Source organism: Oncorhynchus mykiss, chromosome 28 (genome assembly GCF_057628025.1).
Source record: "Oncorhynchus mykiss isolate SJ-2025 chromosome 28, ASM5762802v1, whole genome shotgun sequence".
In the NCBI taxonomy this organism is placed as follows: Eukaryota; Metazoa; Chordata; class Actinopteri; order Salmoniformes; family Salmonidae; genus Oncorhynchus; species Oncorhynchus mykiss.
Genome location: NC_143049.1, coordinates 3,801,070 through 3,822,847, shown reverse-complemented (window position 1 = coordinate 3,822,847; position 21,778 = coordinate 3,801,070). Strand labels below are relative to the sequence as shown.

The 21,778-nt window shown below is 44.3% G+C and overlaps 1 protein-coding gene across 9 annotated transcripts in view; it reads right to left on the bottom strand.

Moving 5' to 3' along the window:
- Positions 1–2,053: 2,053 nt before the first annotated feature.
- The window catches only part of LOC110508348 (YEATS domain-containing protein 2), a 63,203-nt gene continuing 43,478 nt past the window's right edge, over positions 2,054–21,778 (bottom strand). For 4 of the 9 annotated variants that reach the window (XM_021588797.3, XM_021588799.3, XM_036965946.2 and 1 more), the window contains exons 19-30: positions 18,948–19,133; positions 18,005–18,446; positions 17,680–17,814; positions 17,315–17,464; positions 11,485–11,659; positions 11,067–11,143; positions 10,528–10,607; positions 8,884–9,094; positions 7,785–8,020; positions 5,647–5,721; positions 5,371–5,444; positions 2,054–5,248 (exon numbers count right to left, since the gene is read on the bottom strand). In XM_021588797.3, coding sequence (XP_021444472.3) covers positions 5,140–5,248; positions 5,371–5,444; positions 5,647–5,721; positions 7,785–8,020; positions 8,884–9,094; positions 10,528–10,607; positions 11,067–11,143; positions 11,485–11,659; positions 17,315–17,464; positions 17,680–17,814; positions 18,005–18,446; positions 18,948–19,133 — 1,950 coding nt within the window. In that variant the 3' untranslated portion in view covers positions 2,054–5,139. The remainder of the gene's footprint in view (positions 5,249–5,370; positions 5,445–5,646; positions 5,722–7,784; positions 8,021–8,883; positions 9,095–10,527; positions 10,608–11,066; positions 11,144–11,484; positions 11,660–17,314; positions 17,465–17,679; positions 17,815–18,004; positions 18,447–18,947; positions 19,134–21,778) is intronic. The other 5 variants (XM_036965947.2, XM_090225888.1, XM_090225887.1 and 2 more) reach the window with 2 other exon arrangements.

The window sequence follows — 21,778 nt, the reverse complement described above, 5'->3', positions numbered from 1 at the left end:
TGCTGCGCCCCTCGGGAGCCCTCGAGTGGCACACCATGTTTTCTTTGTTCCCCTTTTATGTAACATCTTACAACAGTGGAGGAGCACCATGAGGTGCGTGTGGTTTGGCATGCACAAGCAGTTCATGACAAAATCTATGCTCACAGCAACTAAATCGGAAGCAATAATGACTCATTTCCCTGTTCCATCAACATGATCCACAGAATGAAACAACACAACACATAATACTACAGTACATTGTATGACTGAATTCGGTACCTGTTGGAAATGATACACACGGTCCACAGGATCAGATGCACAGCCCCTTTTTCAGATCAGTCCCTTTATCCCGGCCCTAACCTTACAGTAACCAAACCTTACAGTAACCAAACCTTACAGTAACCAAACCTTACAGTAACCTAACCTTACAGTAACCTAACCTTACAGTAACCAAACCTTACAGTAACCAAACCTTACAGTAACCTAACCTTACAGTAACCAAACCTTACAGTAACCAAACCTTACAGTAACCAAACCTTACAGTAACCAAACCTTACAGTAACCTAACCTTACAGTAACCTAACCTTACAGTAACCAAACCTTACAGTAACCAAACCTTACAGTAACCAAACCTTACAGTTACCAAACCTTACAGTAACCTAACCTTACAGTAACCAAACCTTACAGTAACCTAACCTTACAGTAACCTAACCTTACAGTAACCAAACCTTACAGTAACCAAACCTAATCTAATCTGGGGCGGCAGGTAGCCTAGTGGTTAGAGCGTTGGGCCAATAACCGAAAGGTTACTAGATAGAATCCCCGAGCTGACAAGGTAAAAAGCGGTCATTCTGCCCCTGAACAAGGTAGTTAACCCACTGTTCCTAGGCAGTCGTTGTGGATAAGAATGTGTACTTCAACTGATTTGCCTAGTTAAATATATAATCTAACCTGACCAAAATGTAAAGTTAACTAACATTAACCTGATCTAAGAGTAATGAGCAAAACACTATTGGAACAAATGTGTGCCAGTCAGGGATGCTGAACATGACCATATTATGTCACACAGCTCTGATACCATCACAGAACATGATAACAAGGAGCATCTGTTGACAAACATGGCTCTCTCTGATGTTTGCATGTCGGGTCATTCTGGCTAGTACATGGAAACCTGGCTGTCTCTATCCCTGCCTAGGTATCTAAAAAAAATACTGCCTCTGATGTATCCAAAGGTGGGCTCTGTCAGTGACCTGCGGCTTTGTGTTTCTGGCTTCTAGAATAGTAAGTGATATTCGAGGGTCAAAGAAGGCCACTACTTAAGAGTTTAATCCCTCAATGAACCAGATCCTTTGCCATCCTTTCGGGTATAAAAAAAAGGGAGCGAGGCATGGGAGTTGAGCCACACTGAGAATGTAAAGTACTACCATCTGATTCTACCATCCCACCAAAGCCTCCTCAGTCCAGCACCCTGTAATCTCTCAAAATCTACTGCAGCCCTATCACACAGGCTGTGCTAAAAGGAGAGAGGGAGAGGTGGAGAAAATGTGGCCCAGTTGGTAGAGCATGGCACTTGCAGCGCCAAGGGCTATGAGTTTGATTCCAACTGGGGCCAACCGTATATCATATGCATGCATAGCTGGATGGAACTTTGGATTAAAGCATCCGCTAAATATGATTATTATTAGAAAATGAATGGAACGGGCTGTTACTGCAATTTCAGCTAAAAATGTCAATGCATTTCAGCTGCGTCAAAAACATTGCTCTGCTATTACCATTTATACTGTCGGAATGTTGGCTCAACGAAGCAATTCTGTTTACTGTGGGCTGTTTCAAGGGCGGCAATGGTCGGACGAGTGTCCTGTTCTACTTCCAGAGGAAGCGGGCGAGATGTAGCAAGTAGGCAAGTTTACATTTGAGTAATATGAGTAGCCGACTGTATTTTTTTTTAAAGTGTGAAGAAGTTCTCAGAGAAAGAGAGATAGAGGGAGGAAGAGGGAGTGAGGGAATCGGGAAAGGGCATCCTGGGGCGGAGGGGGGATAACAAGACGCTAAGTCACTTCAAAAACAACCACAGTTTTATAAACAAGTTTTCCATTTTAATACAAGAATATTGATCATATTTTTGGTGTGCACTGGAAAATGAAAATATAATGGTCAATTGATATTATTTCTACAATACATAAAGTTTGGTCAAACGGGCAAGGTGACCACTCAGTTTAGAGTGAGCACACCACACACTTACCAGATTCATACTGAAACATAACACCTATCATCTTCACTCCTACACAAGCTAAATGTCCACCAACAACCATGTACACACAACATCCAAAATGCATCATATTCAAAGATATTTTCATTAATTCACCTTAACTTTCTCTCACTCTCGTATACAGGTACACAGTACACCCATATTCACACCACATTTACCCCAACACACACACACTAACACAAGAAACATAAATAATGCACACAAACACATTCTAACACACCATAGTAATGACTTTGCTGGTAGCGGGGCTTGATATGAAGTGAACAAACAAAAACAGTCAGTCATACACACAATGTACACAAATACACAGTCATAGTGGTAGGGACATACATACTGTATCGAAAACATAACGTTACAAATGCACTTTACCAACAATTGACGGTCAACCCTACTCCAGAGGGGAGTGGACCAAGTAAAAAACACAACGTTAATCTTGGACTCACACAGATGTGGGCCCTCCATCCCTACTGTCCAACACTTCAAGTTATAGCACTCCTTCATTGACATATCCATCTAGCCTGGTCCCAGATCTGTATGTGCATGTTCAGCTCGACTCCTCTGGCTATTGTTGTCATTGCATACATGCTTAGTCGGCTGAAACACACACAGATCTGTGATCAGGCTGATATGTGACACTTGAGAACAGTCTAGACACAAACACAACAGTCAGGATTGGGCCCTGTTGCATTTCAACTCAGTCAATTCAGGACAAGTTTTTTTAATAATCTGTGAGTCTAAAATCCCTCATGTAAAATAATTGAACCAATTGCATTCTGATTTCTAAATCTTGAATTGACTGAATGAAAAGAACACTGTTTCCCAGAAGAGTACAATGGTATTAAGACTGTTGTTGGGGGGGGGGTCATCGTCTGGTCTGATGTACAGTAGGTCTGTAAGCCACTTTACTCTCCTCCCTGTGACTGTCAGACAGACAATACTTTAATGGCCGAGGCTGCGGATCAGACTTCTCTGGATCTTTTTTCACGACAGCTAAAGGTCCCGAAGCAGAATTCTCTACTCTACACAGTCTCTGCTCTACTTGTGCATTTCTCACTGTCGATCGTGAATTATCATTCTTCAAGTTTTACTGGTGACACTTCCACGCGGCATTTGCATCCCGACCATTTCATCTCAACTGAGTTTCATGAGGATATGCATTTACATCTTCTTGAGTTATAGGGTACAGTTTCAAAGGAACCTACACTGTTGCTTTGAATTAGGCCAGCGAGCAAATTCTCGAGCAGATGGCGTTAACAAACTAGCACAGCCTACACGTGTTTAGTTTCAATCAAAGCACATATTTGGCCTAGTGGCGTGCATTGTTGTGGCCATTTGAGAGACAAATTCAACCATTTGATTCACACATAATCCTGTTACAAGGTGAGAGAGAGGACACCAGACACACTGTCCCATAGACATCTATTTTGAAGCATTCGACAATGTTTAAGACCAACAATGTTCAATTACAAGGCTTATCTCACATTGTGCACCACACAATGTGGTGCGTTAAAGGGACCAGACTGAGCCCAGCTGTGATTAAGTCAGTGGATAAAGTACATTAGTCTGACTGTCCGGTAAACCAGTTATACAATCTAAAACAGATTATGAAAGAAACGGTTAAGCCAGGTATGTTATGATTGATCCCCGGGGTCGCATTCAGTAGGGCACAGCGTTATAGAAATACTGTTTATTGAGTAGAACAGATATACTGATCTGTCGTCATATAGAGTAAAGCAACGGCATTCCAACGGGGACCCGATTTTCTATCACTAAAATGTCAGGGGAGTGGGGACCCCATAACAAAATAAAGCTAATTCAGAGTCCACAGACGCAGAGACGCGATAGTCCTGCGGCCCACTGTGACACATCTGGATCTACGACCACCATCCGCAGGGGATGCACAGCCTGACTGCGCACCTCCCCCAAATTCCCAACCAACATGGCTCCCCGCTATTCATTTGAACTTGGCGACGGTTGGAGAAATAGCCTGAGCAGCGCTGAGAATTGGAAAACGATGAAAGCCAACAGTCCAGTATTCTAGAACTATTGGAGGAAATGTACACGTTTTGGACTCTGCTAAGGGTTTAGAGATCATGTCATATCTTAATGTTCAGAAGGTTGTGGAGTCCTGAATTCCACCCAGGTGTTTGGTGTTGTCTGTGTTCTTGATTCTACTTTATGATACTGAGATATGAAAAGTAGCTGACTAATGGTTTAAAATGTCGGTTGGTGAGATGGTCTTCCAGGGGAGGTCGGAGCATTCCTGCAGCGCTCGGACTGTTTCTCTGTTGTGCTCTTCTGCCGGCCCGACAGTTCAGTTTAACCCCAGAGGCAGGTCCATATGCTCGTTCTGCAGCTCTTACTGCCCGTCTCTCAGCTAGTGAGACTGATGTGAGTAGCCAGTAGTGATGGGGGAAATATCGATACAGTTACATATTGGGACATTATTTCTGATGATATATCGTATCGTTTTGACAATTTCGCAATATTATTATTGCGCTAGCTGTCTGTAACCTGCACCAAAACTCTAGCATTTTTCCTTCAGAGTTTGTTCTTCATTTTCTTTTTAAATAGGGAGCCAATTTGTTTTCATCATTTTTATTTCCATGATAAAAACTCGTTCTCATGGCTCTCTCTTGTCCCTCGGCAGCAGACATATGGTGAGCAATATGTTTAGAACATCAAATCGCAATGAAATCACAGTATTGAATTGCAATACATATAGAATTGTGAGAATCGCAATACATATCGTATCGGCGCGTAAGTATCATGATAAATATTGTATCGTGAGGTCCCTGGTAATTCCCAGCCCTAGTAGCCAGTGTGCATGTATCTCTCTCAGTCTGAGTGGCCGTTGTTCTTAGTTAGGTTGTGTATAAGGTTGTGTGTAATCAGTCCTCCTTGGTCATGTAGCCCATGTGCGTGTTGGTGAGGAAGTCACATGTGGGGATGCTGCTGGACGCCTGGTGAATGTTTATGGCTGTGATCTCTCTGGGAGCCCTGAGGACACATCAGGAAGATATTCATTGACCTAATAGTGTATTTAATAGGGACAAATATAATACATTCTCAGTGGTTAGTATACCAGCTCAGTGTGTAATGGGAAAATGAGGTTGTCTCACCTGTTTTGGTGGGATTTTACATGGGCTCCAGCCAGAGCTTCTCTCAGGATGTCACTAGCAAACTGCTCTGTCGCCTACAAAAGACAGAAACACTTATCATACCCTACAATCTACACAACATCTTATATGAGAACAAGAACAAAGACTGGTGCACAGAGGGACACAGGAAAAATGTATTGTCAATCTCGTGAATGATGCCTATCTTTAGGTGAGGCCGACTTTCATTCTCATTGTTCATTATGCTGTGTTGTGTTTGAGGCATCTGGAGTAACTGACCTTGAGAATCATGGCCTCGATCACTGGAGCAAAAACATTCTTCTCCACCTCCACCTGCTGAAAGGCCACACCAATCTGATAGAGATGGAGAAAGGAGAGGGTTAGGGGAGAAGGGAGAGCGAAAGAGTGAGACTTAAGTTAGGAGATGCTGTGTCTTGTTACCAGAAGATACTTTACACAGTTGTGCTGATGCTAGGAGTGTATATTTTTACACTCTTTTTCCAGGATTATCCTCATCCCACAATCCTCTAGCATCTTAATACAGCACTGTGAAAGCTGCCGATTTTTAGGTGCTTATCAACTTTCATAGCCAACCTCTAGTCTGCAAAGGACAATTGTCCACTGAGGATTGAATTTCACTGCAAAGTGCACATACTTGGTTTCCTCCCAGGTAAATCGGTATACTTATATGGCAAGAAGAAAAGCCAGCACACACTGTGGCCATGGAGGATCAAAGTTGTGCAATCCTAAGTAAGGGTCAACTTCGACCAACTGCCTTATTTGTCGGTGCTGACCAGATACAGTGCCTTGCAAAAGTATTCACCCCCCTTGGCAATTTTCCTATTTTGTTGCCTTTTACAACCTGGAATGAAAATCGATTTTTGGTGGGGTTTGTATCATTTGATTTACAAAACATGCCTACCACTTTGAAGATGCAAAATATTTTTTATTGCTCTACAAAAAAACGGAAAACTTGAGCGTGCATAACTATTCACCCCCCCAAAGACAATACTTTGTAGTGCCACCTTTTGCAGCAATTACAGCTGCAAGTCTCTTGGGATATGTCTCTATAAGTTTGGTACATCGAGCCACTGGGATTTTTGCCCATTCTTTAAGGCAAAACTGCTCCAGCTCCTTCAAGTTGGATGACTTCCTGCTGGTGTACAGCAATCTTTAAGTCATACCACAGATTCTAAATTAGATTGAGGTCTGAGCTTTGACTAGGTCATTCCAAGACATTTAAATGTTTCCCTTTAAACCACTCGAGTGTTGCTTTAGCAGTATGCTTAGGGTCATTGTCCTGCTGGAATGTGAACCTCTGTCCAAGTCTCAAATCTCTGGAAGACTGAAACAGGTTTCAGTCAGGAATTTCCCTGTATTTAGCACCATCCATCATTCCTTGAATTCTGACCAGTTTCCCAGTCCCTCCCAATGAAAAACATCCCCACAGCATGCTTCCACCACCATGCTTCAATGTGGGGATGGCGTTCTCGGGGTGATGAGAGGTGTTGGGTTTGCGCCAGACATAGCGTTTTCCTTGATGGCTAAAAAGCTACATTTTAGTCTCATCTGACCCAGAGTACCTTCTTGCATATGTTTGGGGACTCTCCCGCATGCCTTTTGGCGAACACGTTTGCCTATTTTTTTCTCTAAGCTATGTCTTTTTTCTGGTCACTTCAGTAAAGCCCAGCTCTGTGGAGTGTACGGCTTAAAGTGGTCCTGTGGACAGATACTCCAATCTCCGCTGTGGAGCTTTGCAGCTCCTTCAGGGTTGTCCTTGGTCTCTTTGCTGCCTCTCTGATTAATGCCCTCCTTGCCTGGTCCGTCAGTTTTGGTGGGCGGCCCTCTCTTGGCAGGTTTGTTGTGGTGCCATATTCTTTCCATTTTTAATAATGGATTTAATGGTGCTCTGTGGGATGTTCAAAGTTTCTGATATTTTTCTATAACCCAGCCCTGATCTGTAGTTCTCCACAACTTTGTCTCTGACCTGTTTGGAGAGCTCATTGGTCTTCGTGGTGCCACTTGCTTGGTGGTGCCACTTGATTTGTGGTGTTGCAGACTCTGGGGACTTTCAGAACAGGTGTATATATACTGAGATCATGTGACAGATCATGTGACACTTAGATTGCACACGTGGACTTTATCGAATTAATGATATGACTTCTGAAGGTAATTGGTTGTACCAGATCTTATTTAGGGGCTTCATAGCAAAGGGGGTGAATACATATGCACGCACCAGTTAATCTTTTTAAATACGTTTTTTTTTTTCAATTTACTTCACGAATTTGGACAATTTTGTGTATGTCCATTACATGAAATCCAAATAAAAATCTATGTAAATTACAGGTTGTAATGCAACAATATAGGAAAAACGCCAAGGGAGGTGAATACTTTTGCAAGGCACTGTAGCTCCTCACCTGTTGGGCTGTTTCGCTGACAAACTGGGCCGAGGGGCATGGGGCCAGGAAGTACTTGGGCTCGGGGTCCGTTTCCTGTTCCTCTTCTTTGACCTTTAACTTCTGAGAGGGCGGGGTCACACTGACGATGTCTAGGACTTCATCATCATCATCCTCTGGCTCAGTCTTCAGCAGGGTCTGCAGCTGCTCCAACCGCTGGACCAACTCCTCACAGCTACCCAGGGTAGAGGGGCACTCTAAACAATGATGTATACACACAAGTTAACACACACAAAGGTAGAGGTCTTTCACACACACAAAGGTAGAGGTTCCAAAAACCGAGAATGTACTCTATCTATGTTCTCTATCCATACACAATCCATGTCTCAATTGTTGTCTCTCAGATCTCATCTACACTGATTGAATAAGGGATCATAGCTTTCACCTGGTCAGTCATTTTGTACACAGTGTATATTGCTCTGTACTCCATAGAAGGAGTTGAAGGACAGAGGTTGAATCAAGATAAATGGACAATTTAGAGAAATGTAAATAAACAACTTTGGTGTACCGTAAATAAAGACTTTCTTGCTCTTTATATGAATTACATCTTGAAAATAACCGTCAGAAAATAGGCTAACAGGTGAGAGCTTTAAACAGGTGAGAGCTTTAAACAGGTGAGAGCTTTAAACAGGTGAGAGCTTTAAACAGGTGTCAAGGCTGAGCACATCTGTTCCTAACTTTGTATTTAGACATGCAGAGAAAGACAGTGAGAGTGAGTGAGGTAGAGAGAGTGTGTGAAAGAGAGAGAGCCAAAGAGTGTGTGCATTTGGGCCATAGCGATCAGAGCAAAGAACAGAGCTTGGCTGTTTGGGCTCTCAGCCTGGTGTGTGACTCATCAGGCTAGAGGCCTCCTTTTTCCTCCACGCAGGAACAGGAACAATAGACAGAATTAATTAGGACTGCCTGTGAATACCAGGCAGGCCTGCATACTAGCACTAATAACACAGTACATTGACAAAGGTTACAAAATGCCACATAATAGAGTTAGAGGCATGCGCTCTCTCTCTCTCTCTCTCTCTCTCACACACACAACAGCCCTCTTCACCTTCCCCCACCCTACCTGGTTCGTTGTCTATCTGTGTGAGGATGTCCTCTATGGTTCCTTCGTCAGGCCTGCTGCTGCGTAGGGGCTCGGGGTCCGGGGGTGTGTAGCCTCTCTGTCGGCACCACTGGACCACCTCTCTGGTCTTAGGGGGGGTGAGGGCCTGCAGGCGGGGGCAGCGCTCCAATACATCCTGGACCACACGCTTCACTGCTACCGCACGCTGGAGCTACAATGAGACAACCATATCAACTTTATTTCAAGTGCACTCAAATCAACACACAGGTACTTGCCAAAATAATGGAAAAACTTGTGTAAATGAGGGATACAAAGTATTTTGAAAGCAGGTGCTTCCACACAGATGTGGTTCCTGGGTTAATTATGCAATTAACATCCCATAATGCTTAGGGTCATGTATAAAAATGCTGAGCAGGCCATTATTTTGGCTACCATGTCTATGCTCCCATAGGATGACAATGCCCCCATTCACAGGATAGAAGTGGTCACTGAATGGTTGGATGAGCATGAAAACAATGTAAACCATATGCCATGGGATCAAGTCAATAGATATTAACCCAATTGAACACTTATGGGAGATTCTGGAGCGGTCCCTGAGAGAGTTTTCCATCAAATAAAACACCAAATTATGGAATTTCGAGGAAGAATGGTGTCACATCACTCCAGTAGAGTTCCAGACACTTGTAGAACCTATGCCAAGATGCATTGAAGCTGTTCTGGTTTGTGGTGGCCCAACGTCCTATTAAGACACTTTATGATGGCGTTTCCTTTATTTTGGCAGTTACATGTATATACATACTAAATACAAAACAGTCAACACACTTTGCACATTATAATGGAGATAGCTCTGATTGCTTTTTTCTTTCATAATGTCTTTATTAATGACAATCACAATGTAAAACATGGGTCAGAAGACATAGTACAATATAATTAATAGACGAATGACAGCTCTGATTCCTCACAATTCTCAGAAATCTCCATTTATTCTCTTTCAGCACCTGTCACTCAAATATTATTTAGCATATTAATCACATGGAGTCTGTTGATATGGACTAAACAGAGGATTTTAACAAATTGGATTTTAGCTAGACAGCACAGAGCCAGCCCTCTCCAGGGTGTCTTCGGGCATTACTCCCTCTGAACCTCCTTTATGAGTTCATAGGAGATATGAGTTACCATAACAGAGTCAGTAGTAAGCCTCGGGTGGACCATTAACCTCATAATCATCATACTATTTTCCTGGGTAGAATAAGTCTGGGCTCTGGGGCAGGCAGCATAGAACACTGCTGTCTGAGAGACTGACTGTCAGATAGAGAGAAGAAAACCAGTCTAGACTGTCTCCATAGATAATGGGTTTACAGGGGCTCTAGGCAGCATCTGGGGTAAACGTGTGTGTGTGTGTGTGTGTGTGTGTGTGTGTGTGTGTGTATTTTGTAGAGATAAAAGAGGAGGATGATGACGGAGCAAAAATAGAGAGAGAGAAGAATCCGACTGGACAGGGAGACATGAGGTAAGCAGAAAATATGCAGAGTCAAAGTCACGTGTAAACACATGCATAAACAACACTAATGAACACTGTTGTACATGTTGTACACAGCCAGACTAACAAACACACAGCCAACAACACAAACAAACAATCTTTACCTCTGCTGCCCTGCGTTTCCCAATGTTCCAGGAGTAATATTGCTCAGTAGACACTGCACAGAACGGATGGGAGTCCTCGGCTGAACAATACAACACAATATTAACCAGACAACACACAGCATACACTATCTACATAATAATAATACTAAGAGATAGGATTTATATAGCGCCATTCTACCAACTAAGGCACTCAAAGCACTTTACATCGTAAGGGGGAAACTCACCCCATCCACCACCAATGTGTGGCAACCACTCGGGTGATGCACCGACGACCATTATGTGCCCGAACGCTCACCACACATTAGATAGTATGGTGGAGAGGTGAGGAGTGATACGCCAATTAAGAATGAGAAATGGGACCAGGTTGGGACTTTTAAACACCCCTAGTCTTGCGATAAGTGGCATGGGATTTTTAATGACCACCGGTTTAACATCCCATCCGTCTCACTCAAGCTTTATTTACATGGCACCTGGTCTAAGAAGAATGGATGTAAAGAGAATCAGGAGTGAGAACAAAGACAATGAGGAAGGGAGCTTACTCTTCTCTGGTACGATGAGGGGGGATTTCTTCACCACGGCGGTGAGCAGCTGCATGAGGGTCTCTATGTGTTCCGTGCTGAGGAGCCAGGAGAGGCACAAACACATTAACACTAGCAGGACACCAACAGACTCTCAAGAAAACCCATAGGTCTGGGTGTAGTGCCCAAACCATCCACATCCAATAACCCACTTTGCTTCTGTGGTGTAGAACAATGCTAGTGCTGCTATGCTAACGGTTTGGTGCTTCGTTGTTCGCCAATAGCCCGTCCTTTTCATAGCATATACTGTTTTGTCTGAGATATATCTAAGTAGTCCCTGCTTGTTAGCCAAAGGCCAACGCCATTTATAGTGTAACTGATGTGGTATGAGCTTAGTTCAGGTTTGTAATAACTCATATTGCACCCGAGTTGTCCTTACTTGATGACCTCGACGTGCTGGTGTGAGCTGGTGTCGGCCCCCTGCTCCTGTTTGACTGAGGCGAAGGCAGTGGGAGGAGCAGCTACATGGGTGGAGAAGGCAACAGGGGTTGTTACAGGGGGCGACGGGGCAGGTGTAGCAGAGACGGGTGTACAGACTCCTGGCTCTGTCTTCACTGTAGAGGAGACGGGAGATACAGAGAACGAGATGGGGCTCAAAACACAAACAAGACAAAATGCAACCTTTACAAGGAAGAAGGGGGAGAGAGTGGAAGAGAGGAGTTGGTGGAAGTGTAAAAAGTGGAGGAATTGTTAAGTGGTAGAAACGTGAGGTGAAAAGGAGAGATGGAGAGCTGAATGTGTGGAGGAAAGAGAAAGGAAGGCTAAGGGGCGTCCGGGCGATTCCCAGCCGAAACCGCTTGTAACAGCTTGTGTGTATATCCTTTTTTATTTATTTCTATTTAACCTTTATTTAACCATTTATGACAACATTTTGTGACGTTTTTGTTCGTTTTGGACTTTGGCAAGGGTTCTTCGGCAAGCCGAAGTCTACGACCCCTCATTGGCGATTGGTCAACAGTAGGGATTAGTCAATTAAGTAAAAGGGAGGGAGGGAGAGACATTGCTGCATGTGAGCTCTCGCATTTTTCAACATGTTTTTTTTTACAAAAAGATAGATTTGGAGTTAGATAAACTTGGATTTTTCGGCAGGGACATACAGGATGCTACTCTCCACAGCATAACCTTCACTCCAGATCAAAACTCCAAACCTGCAACCTAATTTTGGACAAAATTACTTGGAAGGATTACTACTACCAAATATTCATTTTTCCAAGAGGGTGCTCTGGCAAACAAACAGCAGAGACCAGAGGACACCATCCAACCTGGAACTGAGAAAGACCAGATATAACTTCCAGTAGAACTGAGGTGTGAAGTGAGAGGTGTTGAAGCCTTTGAGCCCAACAAATGGCAGGAGTCTCACAGGCTACCCCACCCAAATCCAGAGACCTTTGAAGAATGTTCAGTGACCATCCACTGGCATTTTCTATAAGATTTCTGCCTCTAGAAATAAAAGCATCTCCCAAGTGCGTGTGACACCTACTCCCATTGCCTGCTGCACTGCTGCTTGGATTCCACCTGGTGATCTGTTCACCGTCTGCCCTGGCCTGTCTTCCCCTGTCTGGTACAGGTACCCCCACCACACTCTCCCCTCTCTGTTCACCGTCTGCCCTGGTTGTCTCCTCCTGTCTGGTACAGGTACCCCCACCACACTCTCCCCTCTCTGTTCACCGTCTGCCCTGGTTGTCTCCTCCTGTCTGGTACAGGTACCCCCACCACACTCCCCCCTCTCTGTTCACCGTCTGCCCTGGCCTGTCTTCCCCTGTCTGGTACAGGTACCCCCACCACACTCCCACCTCTCTCTTCACCATCTGCCCTGGTTGTCTCCCCTTGTATGGTACAGGTACGCCCACCACACTCCCCCCTCTCTCCCGAGCTTTCGCTCGCCTCCAGCACACAGGCACTGTTGGGGCGAGTGACTATAAACTTACAATGGATGTCCCCAAGTCGTTATATATATTTTTTCTCGTGCATTTTGCTATTTGCCCCATGACTCCTGCATGCTTTGTTGACTATGAACTTTCATGTTCACCCAACCGTGGGAAAGACTGTTTGTTCCCACACTCGGGATTCTGACTCTTGGCCTCCCATCCCATCCCATTCTAACCACCTCTCGCTGGCTTTGTATTCATGTTACCTGATGAAATTGCAGTACAATATGATCTTGTTGCCATCTAATGCACATTCAATTGTCATAAACCTACACTGCAGAGCTCTCCCTGTCCTCTGCTGTGCCTTGATTGTTAATGATATCCTGAAATGTGAATGTACACACCGGCCCATCTACTGTTGCCAGACCCAATTTGGACATGCTTTAACCACCTGACAAAGTCCTAAAGCAATGGGACTCCCTAAATGTTTCTCAGATTATTATCAATCCCACAAGGTATGACTCCAACCACCCAGAAAAGGCTACTCTGTTATCCTCATAAATAATCTTGATAGGTATCGGTCTGGTGTTTTCTGTAATGACTTCAGAAATCACTGCTTTACAGCCTCTGTTCTTAATGGCTGCTCAGTGAAATTACCTGTCCTGATTTGTCATAGACTCTTGCTAAATGTTTTTAATGAGCAAGCCTTCCTTCATGACCTGACGTCTGTAAATTGGTATAGAATCAGCTTGATCCCCTCTGTCGAAGGCGCTTGGACCTTATTTTTTTCATATTTTCAGTGGTATTGTTAACAAACATGTCCCCACAAAGAAAATGAAAAACAGGTTCAGGTCCTGGTTCAACCGTTTTTTTGCAGAGTTACACCACCTCAAGAATTGCATTTGGCGAAAGGCTCGCATACTCAGCTGACTGAGTCTTGTTCAGGCTAATGAGAAATAAGTGCACTCAGGCTAACCGGAAGGCCAAAGTTAGTTACTTTAAGGAGCAGTTCGCTCTCTGTGGGTCTAACCCCATGGGGTTCTGGAAAATGGTTAAAGACCTGGAGAATAAACCCTCCTCCTCACAGCTGCCCATGTCCCTTTAAATTGATGATGTGGTTGTTACCGACAAGAAGCACATGGCTGAGCTCTTTAATCACCACTTCATTAAGTCAGGATTCCTATTTGACTAAGCCATGCCTCCTTGCCTGTCCAACATTTCCTCATCTCCCACCCCTTCTAATGCGACTAGCCCTGATGCCTCTCCCTCTTTTTCCCCTGCCCCGCTACAAAGTTTCTCCCTGCAGGCGGTCACTGAGTCTGAGGTGCTAAAGGAGCTCCTTAAACTTGACCCCAAAAAAACATCTGGGTCAGATGGTTTAGACCCTTTCTTCTTTAAAGTTACTGCCCCTGTCATCACCAAGCCTCTCTCTGACCTTTTAAACCTGTCTCTCCTCTCTGTGTAGGTTCCCATTGCTTGGAAGGCAGCCACGGTTCATCCTTTATTTAAAGGGGGAGATCAAGCTGATCCTTACTGTTATAGGCCTTCTATTTTGCCCCGTTTATCAAAAGTGCTGGAAAAACTTGTCAATAATCAAATGACTGGCTTTCTATAGTATTCTTTCTGGTATGCAATCTGGTTTCCGCTCAGTTTACGGATATGTCACTGCAACCTTAAAAGGTTCTCAATGATGTAACTTCTAAGCAATGTTGTGCTGCTACTTTTATTGCTACTTTTATTGAATTGTCCAAAGCTTTTGATACGGTAGACCACTCCATTCTTGTGGGAGGAGTATTGGTGTCTCTGAGGGGTCTTTGGCCTGGTTTGCTAACTACCTCTCCCTCAAAGAGTGCAGAGTATAATGTCAGAACATCTGCTGTCTCAGCCAATGCCTGTCACCAAGGGTGTACCCCAAGGCTCGATCCTAGGCCCCACGCTCTTCTTAATTTACATCAACAACATAGCTCAGGCAGTAGGATGCGCTCTCATCCATTTATATGCAGATTATACAGTCTTATACTCAGCTCCCCGGATTTTGTGTTAAACGCTCTACAACAAAGCCTTCTTAGCATCCAACAAGCTTTCTCTACTCTTAATCTTGTTCTGAACACCTCCAAAACAAAGGGCATGTGGTTTGGTAAGAAGAACGCCCCTCTCCGGTGTGATCACTACCTCTGAGGGTTTAGAGCTTGAGGTAGTCACCTCATACAAGTACTTGGGAGTATGGCTAGACAGTACACTGTCCTTCTCTCAGCACATATCAAAGCTTCAGGCTAAGTTAAATATAGACTTGGTTCCCTAAATCGTAATCACTCCTCTTTTACCCCAGCTGCCAAACTAACCTTGATTTCCGAAGATTACGGAGACGTAAGTTATAGATCGGCAGGTAAGGGTGCTCACGAGCGGCTAGATGTTCTTTACCATTCGGCCATCAGATTTGCCACCAATGCTCCTTATAGGACACATCACTGCACTCTATACTAGAGGTCAACCGATTAATCGGAATGGCTGATTAATTAGGGCCGATTTTTGGGCGCCGACTTTAAAAAAAATATATATATATTTTTGTACCTTTATTTAACTAGGCAAGTCAGTTAAGAACACATTATTAATTTCAATGATGGCCTAGGAACGGTGGATTAACTGCCTTGTTCAGGGGCAAGAGCGACAGATTTTCACCTTGTCAGCTCAGGGGATCCAATCTTGCAACCTTACAGTTAACTAGTCCAACGCAATATCGACCTGCCTCTCTGTCGTTGCACTCCACAAGGAGACGGCCTGTTACGCGAATGCAGTAAGCCAAGGTAAGTTGCTAGCTAGCATTAAACTTATCTTATAAAAAACTATCAATCATAATCACTAGTTAACTACACATGGTTGATGATATTACTAGATATTATCTAGCGTGTCCTGCATTGCATATAATCTGACTGAGCATACAAGTATCTAAGTATCTGACTGAGCGGTGGTAGGCAGAAGCAGGCGCGTAAACATTCATTCAAACAGCACTTTCGTGCGTTTTGCCAGCAGCTCTTAGTTGTGCGTCAAGCATTGCGCTGATTATGACTTCAAGCCTATCAACTCCCGAGATGAGGCTAATGTAACAAGGAACAGCAAGGAATTGAAACGTTAGCTTTCTTATAAGTGTTCATTCAGTATTGTTGTAATTGTCATTATTACAAATAAATAAATACAAAATTGGCCGATTAATCGGTATCGGCTGTTTTGGTCTTCCAATAATCGGTATCTGTGTATAAAAATCATAATCAGTCGACCTCTACTCTATACTGGTCATCTCTGTATACCAGTCGCAAGATCCACTGGTTGATGCTTATTTATTAAACCCTCTTAGGCCTCACTCCCCCCTATCTGAGATATCTACTGCAGCCCTCATCCTCCACATACAACACCCATTCTGCCAGTCATATTCTGTTAAATGTCCCCAAAGCACACACATCCCTGGGTCGCTCCTCTTTTTAGTTCGCTGCAGCTAGCGACTGGAACGAGCTGCAACAAACACTCAAACTGGACAGTTTAATCTCAATCTCTTCATTCAAAGACTCAATCATGGACACTCTTACTGACAGTTGTGGCTGCTTTGTGTGATGTATTGTTGTCTCTACCTTCTTGCCCTTTGTGCTGTTGTCTGTGCCCAATAATGTTTGTACCACGTTTTGTGCTGCTACCATGTCGTGCTGCTGCCATGTTGTGGTCATGTGTTGCTACCATGCTGTGTTGTCATGTGTTGCTGCCTTGCTATGTTGTCATCTTAGGTCTCTATTTATGTAGTGTTGTCTCTTGTCATGATGCGTGTTTTGTCCTATATTTTGAATTGTATTTATTATTAATCCCAGCCCCTGTCCCGGCAGGAGGCCTTTTGGTAGGCAATCATTGTAAATAAGAATTTGTTCTTAACTGACTTGCCTAGTTAAATAAAAGTGAAATAAAATAAAAATACAAAATAAAAGTGCCTGAGATGACTCGCCCGCATGCACATTTTTTCACTTGAGAAATACTACACTAAACATCCTAGTCAATTGCAATATTGCGTTACTAAGATCTCCTCGACAAAAACGTTGAAAATCATGACAGATTTCTTGAGTCATCTTAGATTACTTCTGAGTGTATGCTGGCTACGGCGTCTCAAAATGGACCAACAGAAGTATTGCCACTTTTTTCTCGTTTTTCAAGCGAAGGTGTTTTACGGGAGTATGCGAGAACTTGTTCGGCTCGCCTAGCCGAAACATTAAGGGAGAGCCACCCACAGAGAGGAATGAAGGAGGGACAGGAGGATGTTGAAGGAGAGGCAAGAGAGAGGGAGGCGAATGGTGCTCCTCTCACCTTGGGCCAGGGGCAGGGAGGGGGAAGGCGAGGCCTGGGCAGCAGCAGCAGGACTGGGGGAGAATCCAGCTGCAGCCACTCCTGCTCCAGGGGAGGGAGTGGAACTACTACTGGGAGCTGGCCCTTTAGACACATAGCTGGACTGGACTACTACACAGCACGCACACACACACACACGCATGCGCACACGCACACACACACACACACACACGAGGGGACAACAAGAACAAACTCACACATGAATACTGAATGTATAATGAACACAGTGTACACAGTGTGCGAGCCAGTTCGTTTAAAGCCCAGGTGCACTGTGTGTGTGTGTGTGTCTGTGTGCGAGGGGTTTTAATATCGCAACACACACTTACCTCTGTTGACAGGCATGTGTATGGTCTGTACACCTCCTGTGCCCGTGCCCACTCCCAGTTGTTTGGGCTGGTTGGCAGGGACAGTCAGCACTGTCTGCTGGGAGCTGGACCCGCCAGAGTGGATCTTCAGCATACCTGGACAAGACCAGAGCACAGGAGACAACTCTTAGCCTGGATGGGGCATTTGGCCACTTAAAGTATCTATTTATCTTAAATCTATGCTTTGTTTTTACACAGGTGATCCCACTGAGAGAAAAAGAGAGACCTGTCCCAAAATAGCAGCAATGCACTTTCTCAAACAACATAAGAGATATTCTCTTCCTACCTGATAGGGTAGCAGCAGTCTTTCCTCCCCCAGCCACCATCCCACTGAACAGCGATGCCGCACTGACCAATGACGTGCTGGCGCTCTTGGGCACACCCACTACCATAGAACCCGCCCCTTTGGCCATGCTGATGACGTGCATGTTGGTAATGCTCTTAGCAACGGTAACAACGGTGCCAGAGGTGGTGGGACCCTTTGCCAAGGTGACAGTTGGCGCCGTGGCGCCCTTCTGCATGGTTACCAAACCAGCGGCGCTCTTTGCCATGGTAACGGAGGTTGCCGTGGATTTCTTTGCCATGGTAATGGCAGCCGTGGTGTTCCTTGCCATGGTAACGGCGTTAGCGGCGCTGGCGTTCTTTGCGGCGTTGATGACTGCTGCCTGGTTGGCTGCCACCAGGACAGTGTGGGATACAGGTTTGGCCTGAACGGACACCTCCGCTACCTGGAACCAAACAACCACAAACAGCTGGCATTCGTGAAGATGTAGTTACACAGACACAAACAGACAGATTCACACAGTTTTATTGCCCGAAATATCACCACATGGTTTCAGTCTGTGCATTAAATAAATACACTGAGAAAAAAACATTTTTTAGAGAGAAAGAATGATACAGGCTACGGGTAATACACCTTTCTAGTTTCATAACTCTTTCATAATATGTTAGGGTCCACCGCCCTGTGCTCCCCTTCAATGATAAATCCCATTCATTGAAATTAAGAGGCGGACTGATAAAGCTAGGCCATTGGGTTTAGGGAGTTCTAGCTGAAACAAAGGAACGCATTTCTCTCTGGCAAGACGCTAACATTCTAATGAACAGTTCTGGAAGAGCGGAGTTTCAAAATGGGGATCAGGAAGAGAAGCTTCTTGGTTCCATAAAGGACCAGATAATCTTGTTCTGATACAGGGTCTATTCAGAGGTAACCCCAAACTCCTCCCACTCACCGGTTGACTGGCAGTTGCCGTGGCAGCGGCGGTGGAGACAGCACTGGGGGTGGAGCTAGTGGCTGTGATAACTCCGCCCGTCATCCTAAGCATGGTCGTGGCCGGCTTGGACAGGTGGGCCGCTGTCGCCGTGCTTACCGTCTTCACTGAGCCATCAGACAGCTTCACCTGGGACCCGCCCAGCGCCTGTCAATCAACATACAGTCCACACAAATAAATTAGATATAAGAATCAAGAATCAATAAAGTTATAACTTACAGGAAATGCCCTGTATAGCATATAGGAAAAGGTGCAGGACAATATTATCAATGCTTATGCAGAAAATAGACAATGCCTAATTAGAGACAATCGTTCAATAGTAAATTCCACAAGTTCTCCTGCTCTACATTGAGAGAGATCTATGTGATCTACACCGTGCTTCTCTGACGTTTCTGACTGACCCACATGAGGCAGATATGTCCTCAAACGAACTGCACTTAGCGTGACCAAACACACCCGACACAAAGCTCTAGCATGCACTCAAAACCTTTTGTAATAGAATCCAGAGAATTTAGAGCATTGAGCCCCAGTATTATGACGCCACATGATGTGAATACCCAGGCAGGCAGGCCAAGGCCCCAAGGGAACAGAGCGAGGAGCTCAGGACAGGAGGGTCATTTGGGAGAGAGGTGAAAATGGCTATTGTGGTTATGTAAGCTGAAACAGAGTGAAGCTCCTGTAGCTAACAGCAGCACGGATTGGCACGCGCACAAACACACTGTCCTAGACTGATAGTCTCACACACACTAATACAGTTGTCTCTCACCCAATACTGTCGGTAGATATGCTTCTTAGTACAAAGTTGAACAAGCCATTACACTGTGGACATCATGACATTTCATTATTATCACAAACCCAGAGGCTGCGGTCAATCGATGGCAGCGGCATATATTCCTCAACGAGATCACATCGTGAAAATAGCATTTTATTCTTATTAAATAGATCCAGACAGGTTCATTTAGCAAACTTTCTGAATGGAAATATAGGCCTACGGTGGGGCAAAAAAGTATTTAGTCAGCCACCAATTGTGCAAGTTCTCCCACTTAAAAAGATGAGAGAGGCCTGTAATTGTCATCATAGGTACACTTCAACTATGACAGACAAAATGAGAAAATGTTTTCCAGAAAATCACATTGTAGGATTTTTAATGAATTTATTTGCAAATTATGAAGAAAAATTTGTATTTGGTCAAAAACAAAAGTTTATCTCAATACTTTGTTAAATACCCTTTGTTGGCAATGACAGAGGTCAAACGTTTTCTTTAAGTCTTCACAAGGTTTTCACACACTGTTGCTGGTATTTTGGCCCATTCCTCCATGCAGATCTCCTCTACAGCAGTGATGTTTTGGGGCTGTTGCTGGGCAACACGGACTTTCAACTTCCTCCAAAGATTTTCTATGGGGTTGAGATCTGGAGACTGGCTAGGCCACTCCAGGACCTTGAAATGCTTCTTACGAAGCCACTCCTTCATTGCCCGGGCGGTGTGTTTGGGATCATTGTCATGCTGAAAGACCCAGCCACGTTTCATCTTCAATGCCCTTGTTGATGGAAGGAGGTTTTCACTCAAAATCTCACGATACATGACCCCATTCATTATTTCCTTTACACGGATCAGTCCTGGTCCCTTTGCAGAAAAATAGCCCCAAAGCATGATGTTTCCACCCCCATGCTTCACAGTAGGTATGGTGTTCTTTGGATGCAACTCAGCATTCTTTGTCCTCCAAACACGACGAGTTGAGTTTTTACCAAAAAGTTATATTTTGGTTTCATCTGATCATATGACATTCTCCCAATCTTCTTCTGGATCATCCAAATGCTCTCTAGCAAACTTCAGACGGGCCTGGACATGTACTGGCTTAAGCAGGGGGACACGTCTGGCACTGCAGGATTTGAGTCCCTGGCGGCGTAGTGTGTTACTGATGGTAGGCTTTGTTACTTTGGTCCCAGCTCCCTGCAGGTCATTCACTAGATCCCCCTGTGTGGTTCTGGGATTTTTGCTCACCGTTCTTGTGATCATTTTGACCCCACGGGGTGAGATCTTGCGTGGAGCCCCAGATCGAGGGAGATTATCAGTGGTCTTGTATGTCTTCCATTTCCTAATAATTGCTCCCACAGTTGATTTCTTCAAACCAAGCTGCTTACCTATTGCAGATTCAGTCTTCCCAGCCTGGTGCAGGTCTACAATTTTGTTTCTGGTGTCCTTTGACAGCTCTTTGGTCTTGGCCATAGTGGAGTTTGGAGTGTGACTGTTTGAGGTTGTGGACAGGTGTCTTTTAAACTGATAACAAGTTCAAACAGGTGCCATTAATACAGGTAACGAGTGGAGGACAGAGGAGCCTCTTAAAGAAGAAGTTACAGGTCTGTGAGAGTCAGAAATCTTGCTTGTTTGTAGGTGACCAAATACTTATTTTCAACCATAATTTGCAAATAAATTCATAAAAAATCCTACAATGTGATTTTCTGGATTTTTTTCCTAATTTTGTCTGTCATAGTTGAAGTGTACCTATGATGAACATTACAGGCCTCTCTCATCTTTTTAAGTGGGAGAACTTGCACAATTGGTGGCTGACTAAATACTTGTTTTGCCCCACTGTATAGAGAGAATCAGCCAACTCACACACACACACACCGCCGGTAAAAGTAAAACCCTCAATCAAATCTATCAGCGTATGTCAGACATAAGAGCAGATCTTACTTCTTTCCTTAAAACATATGAAAAAAAAACAGGGCCTAACTTGAGGCTTTCCAAAAGTAGGCTATGAGAAAATGAATTGACTAGGAAAGTATGAAGG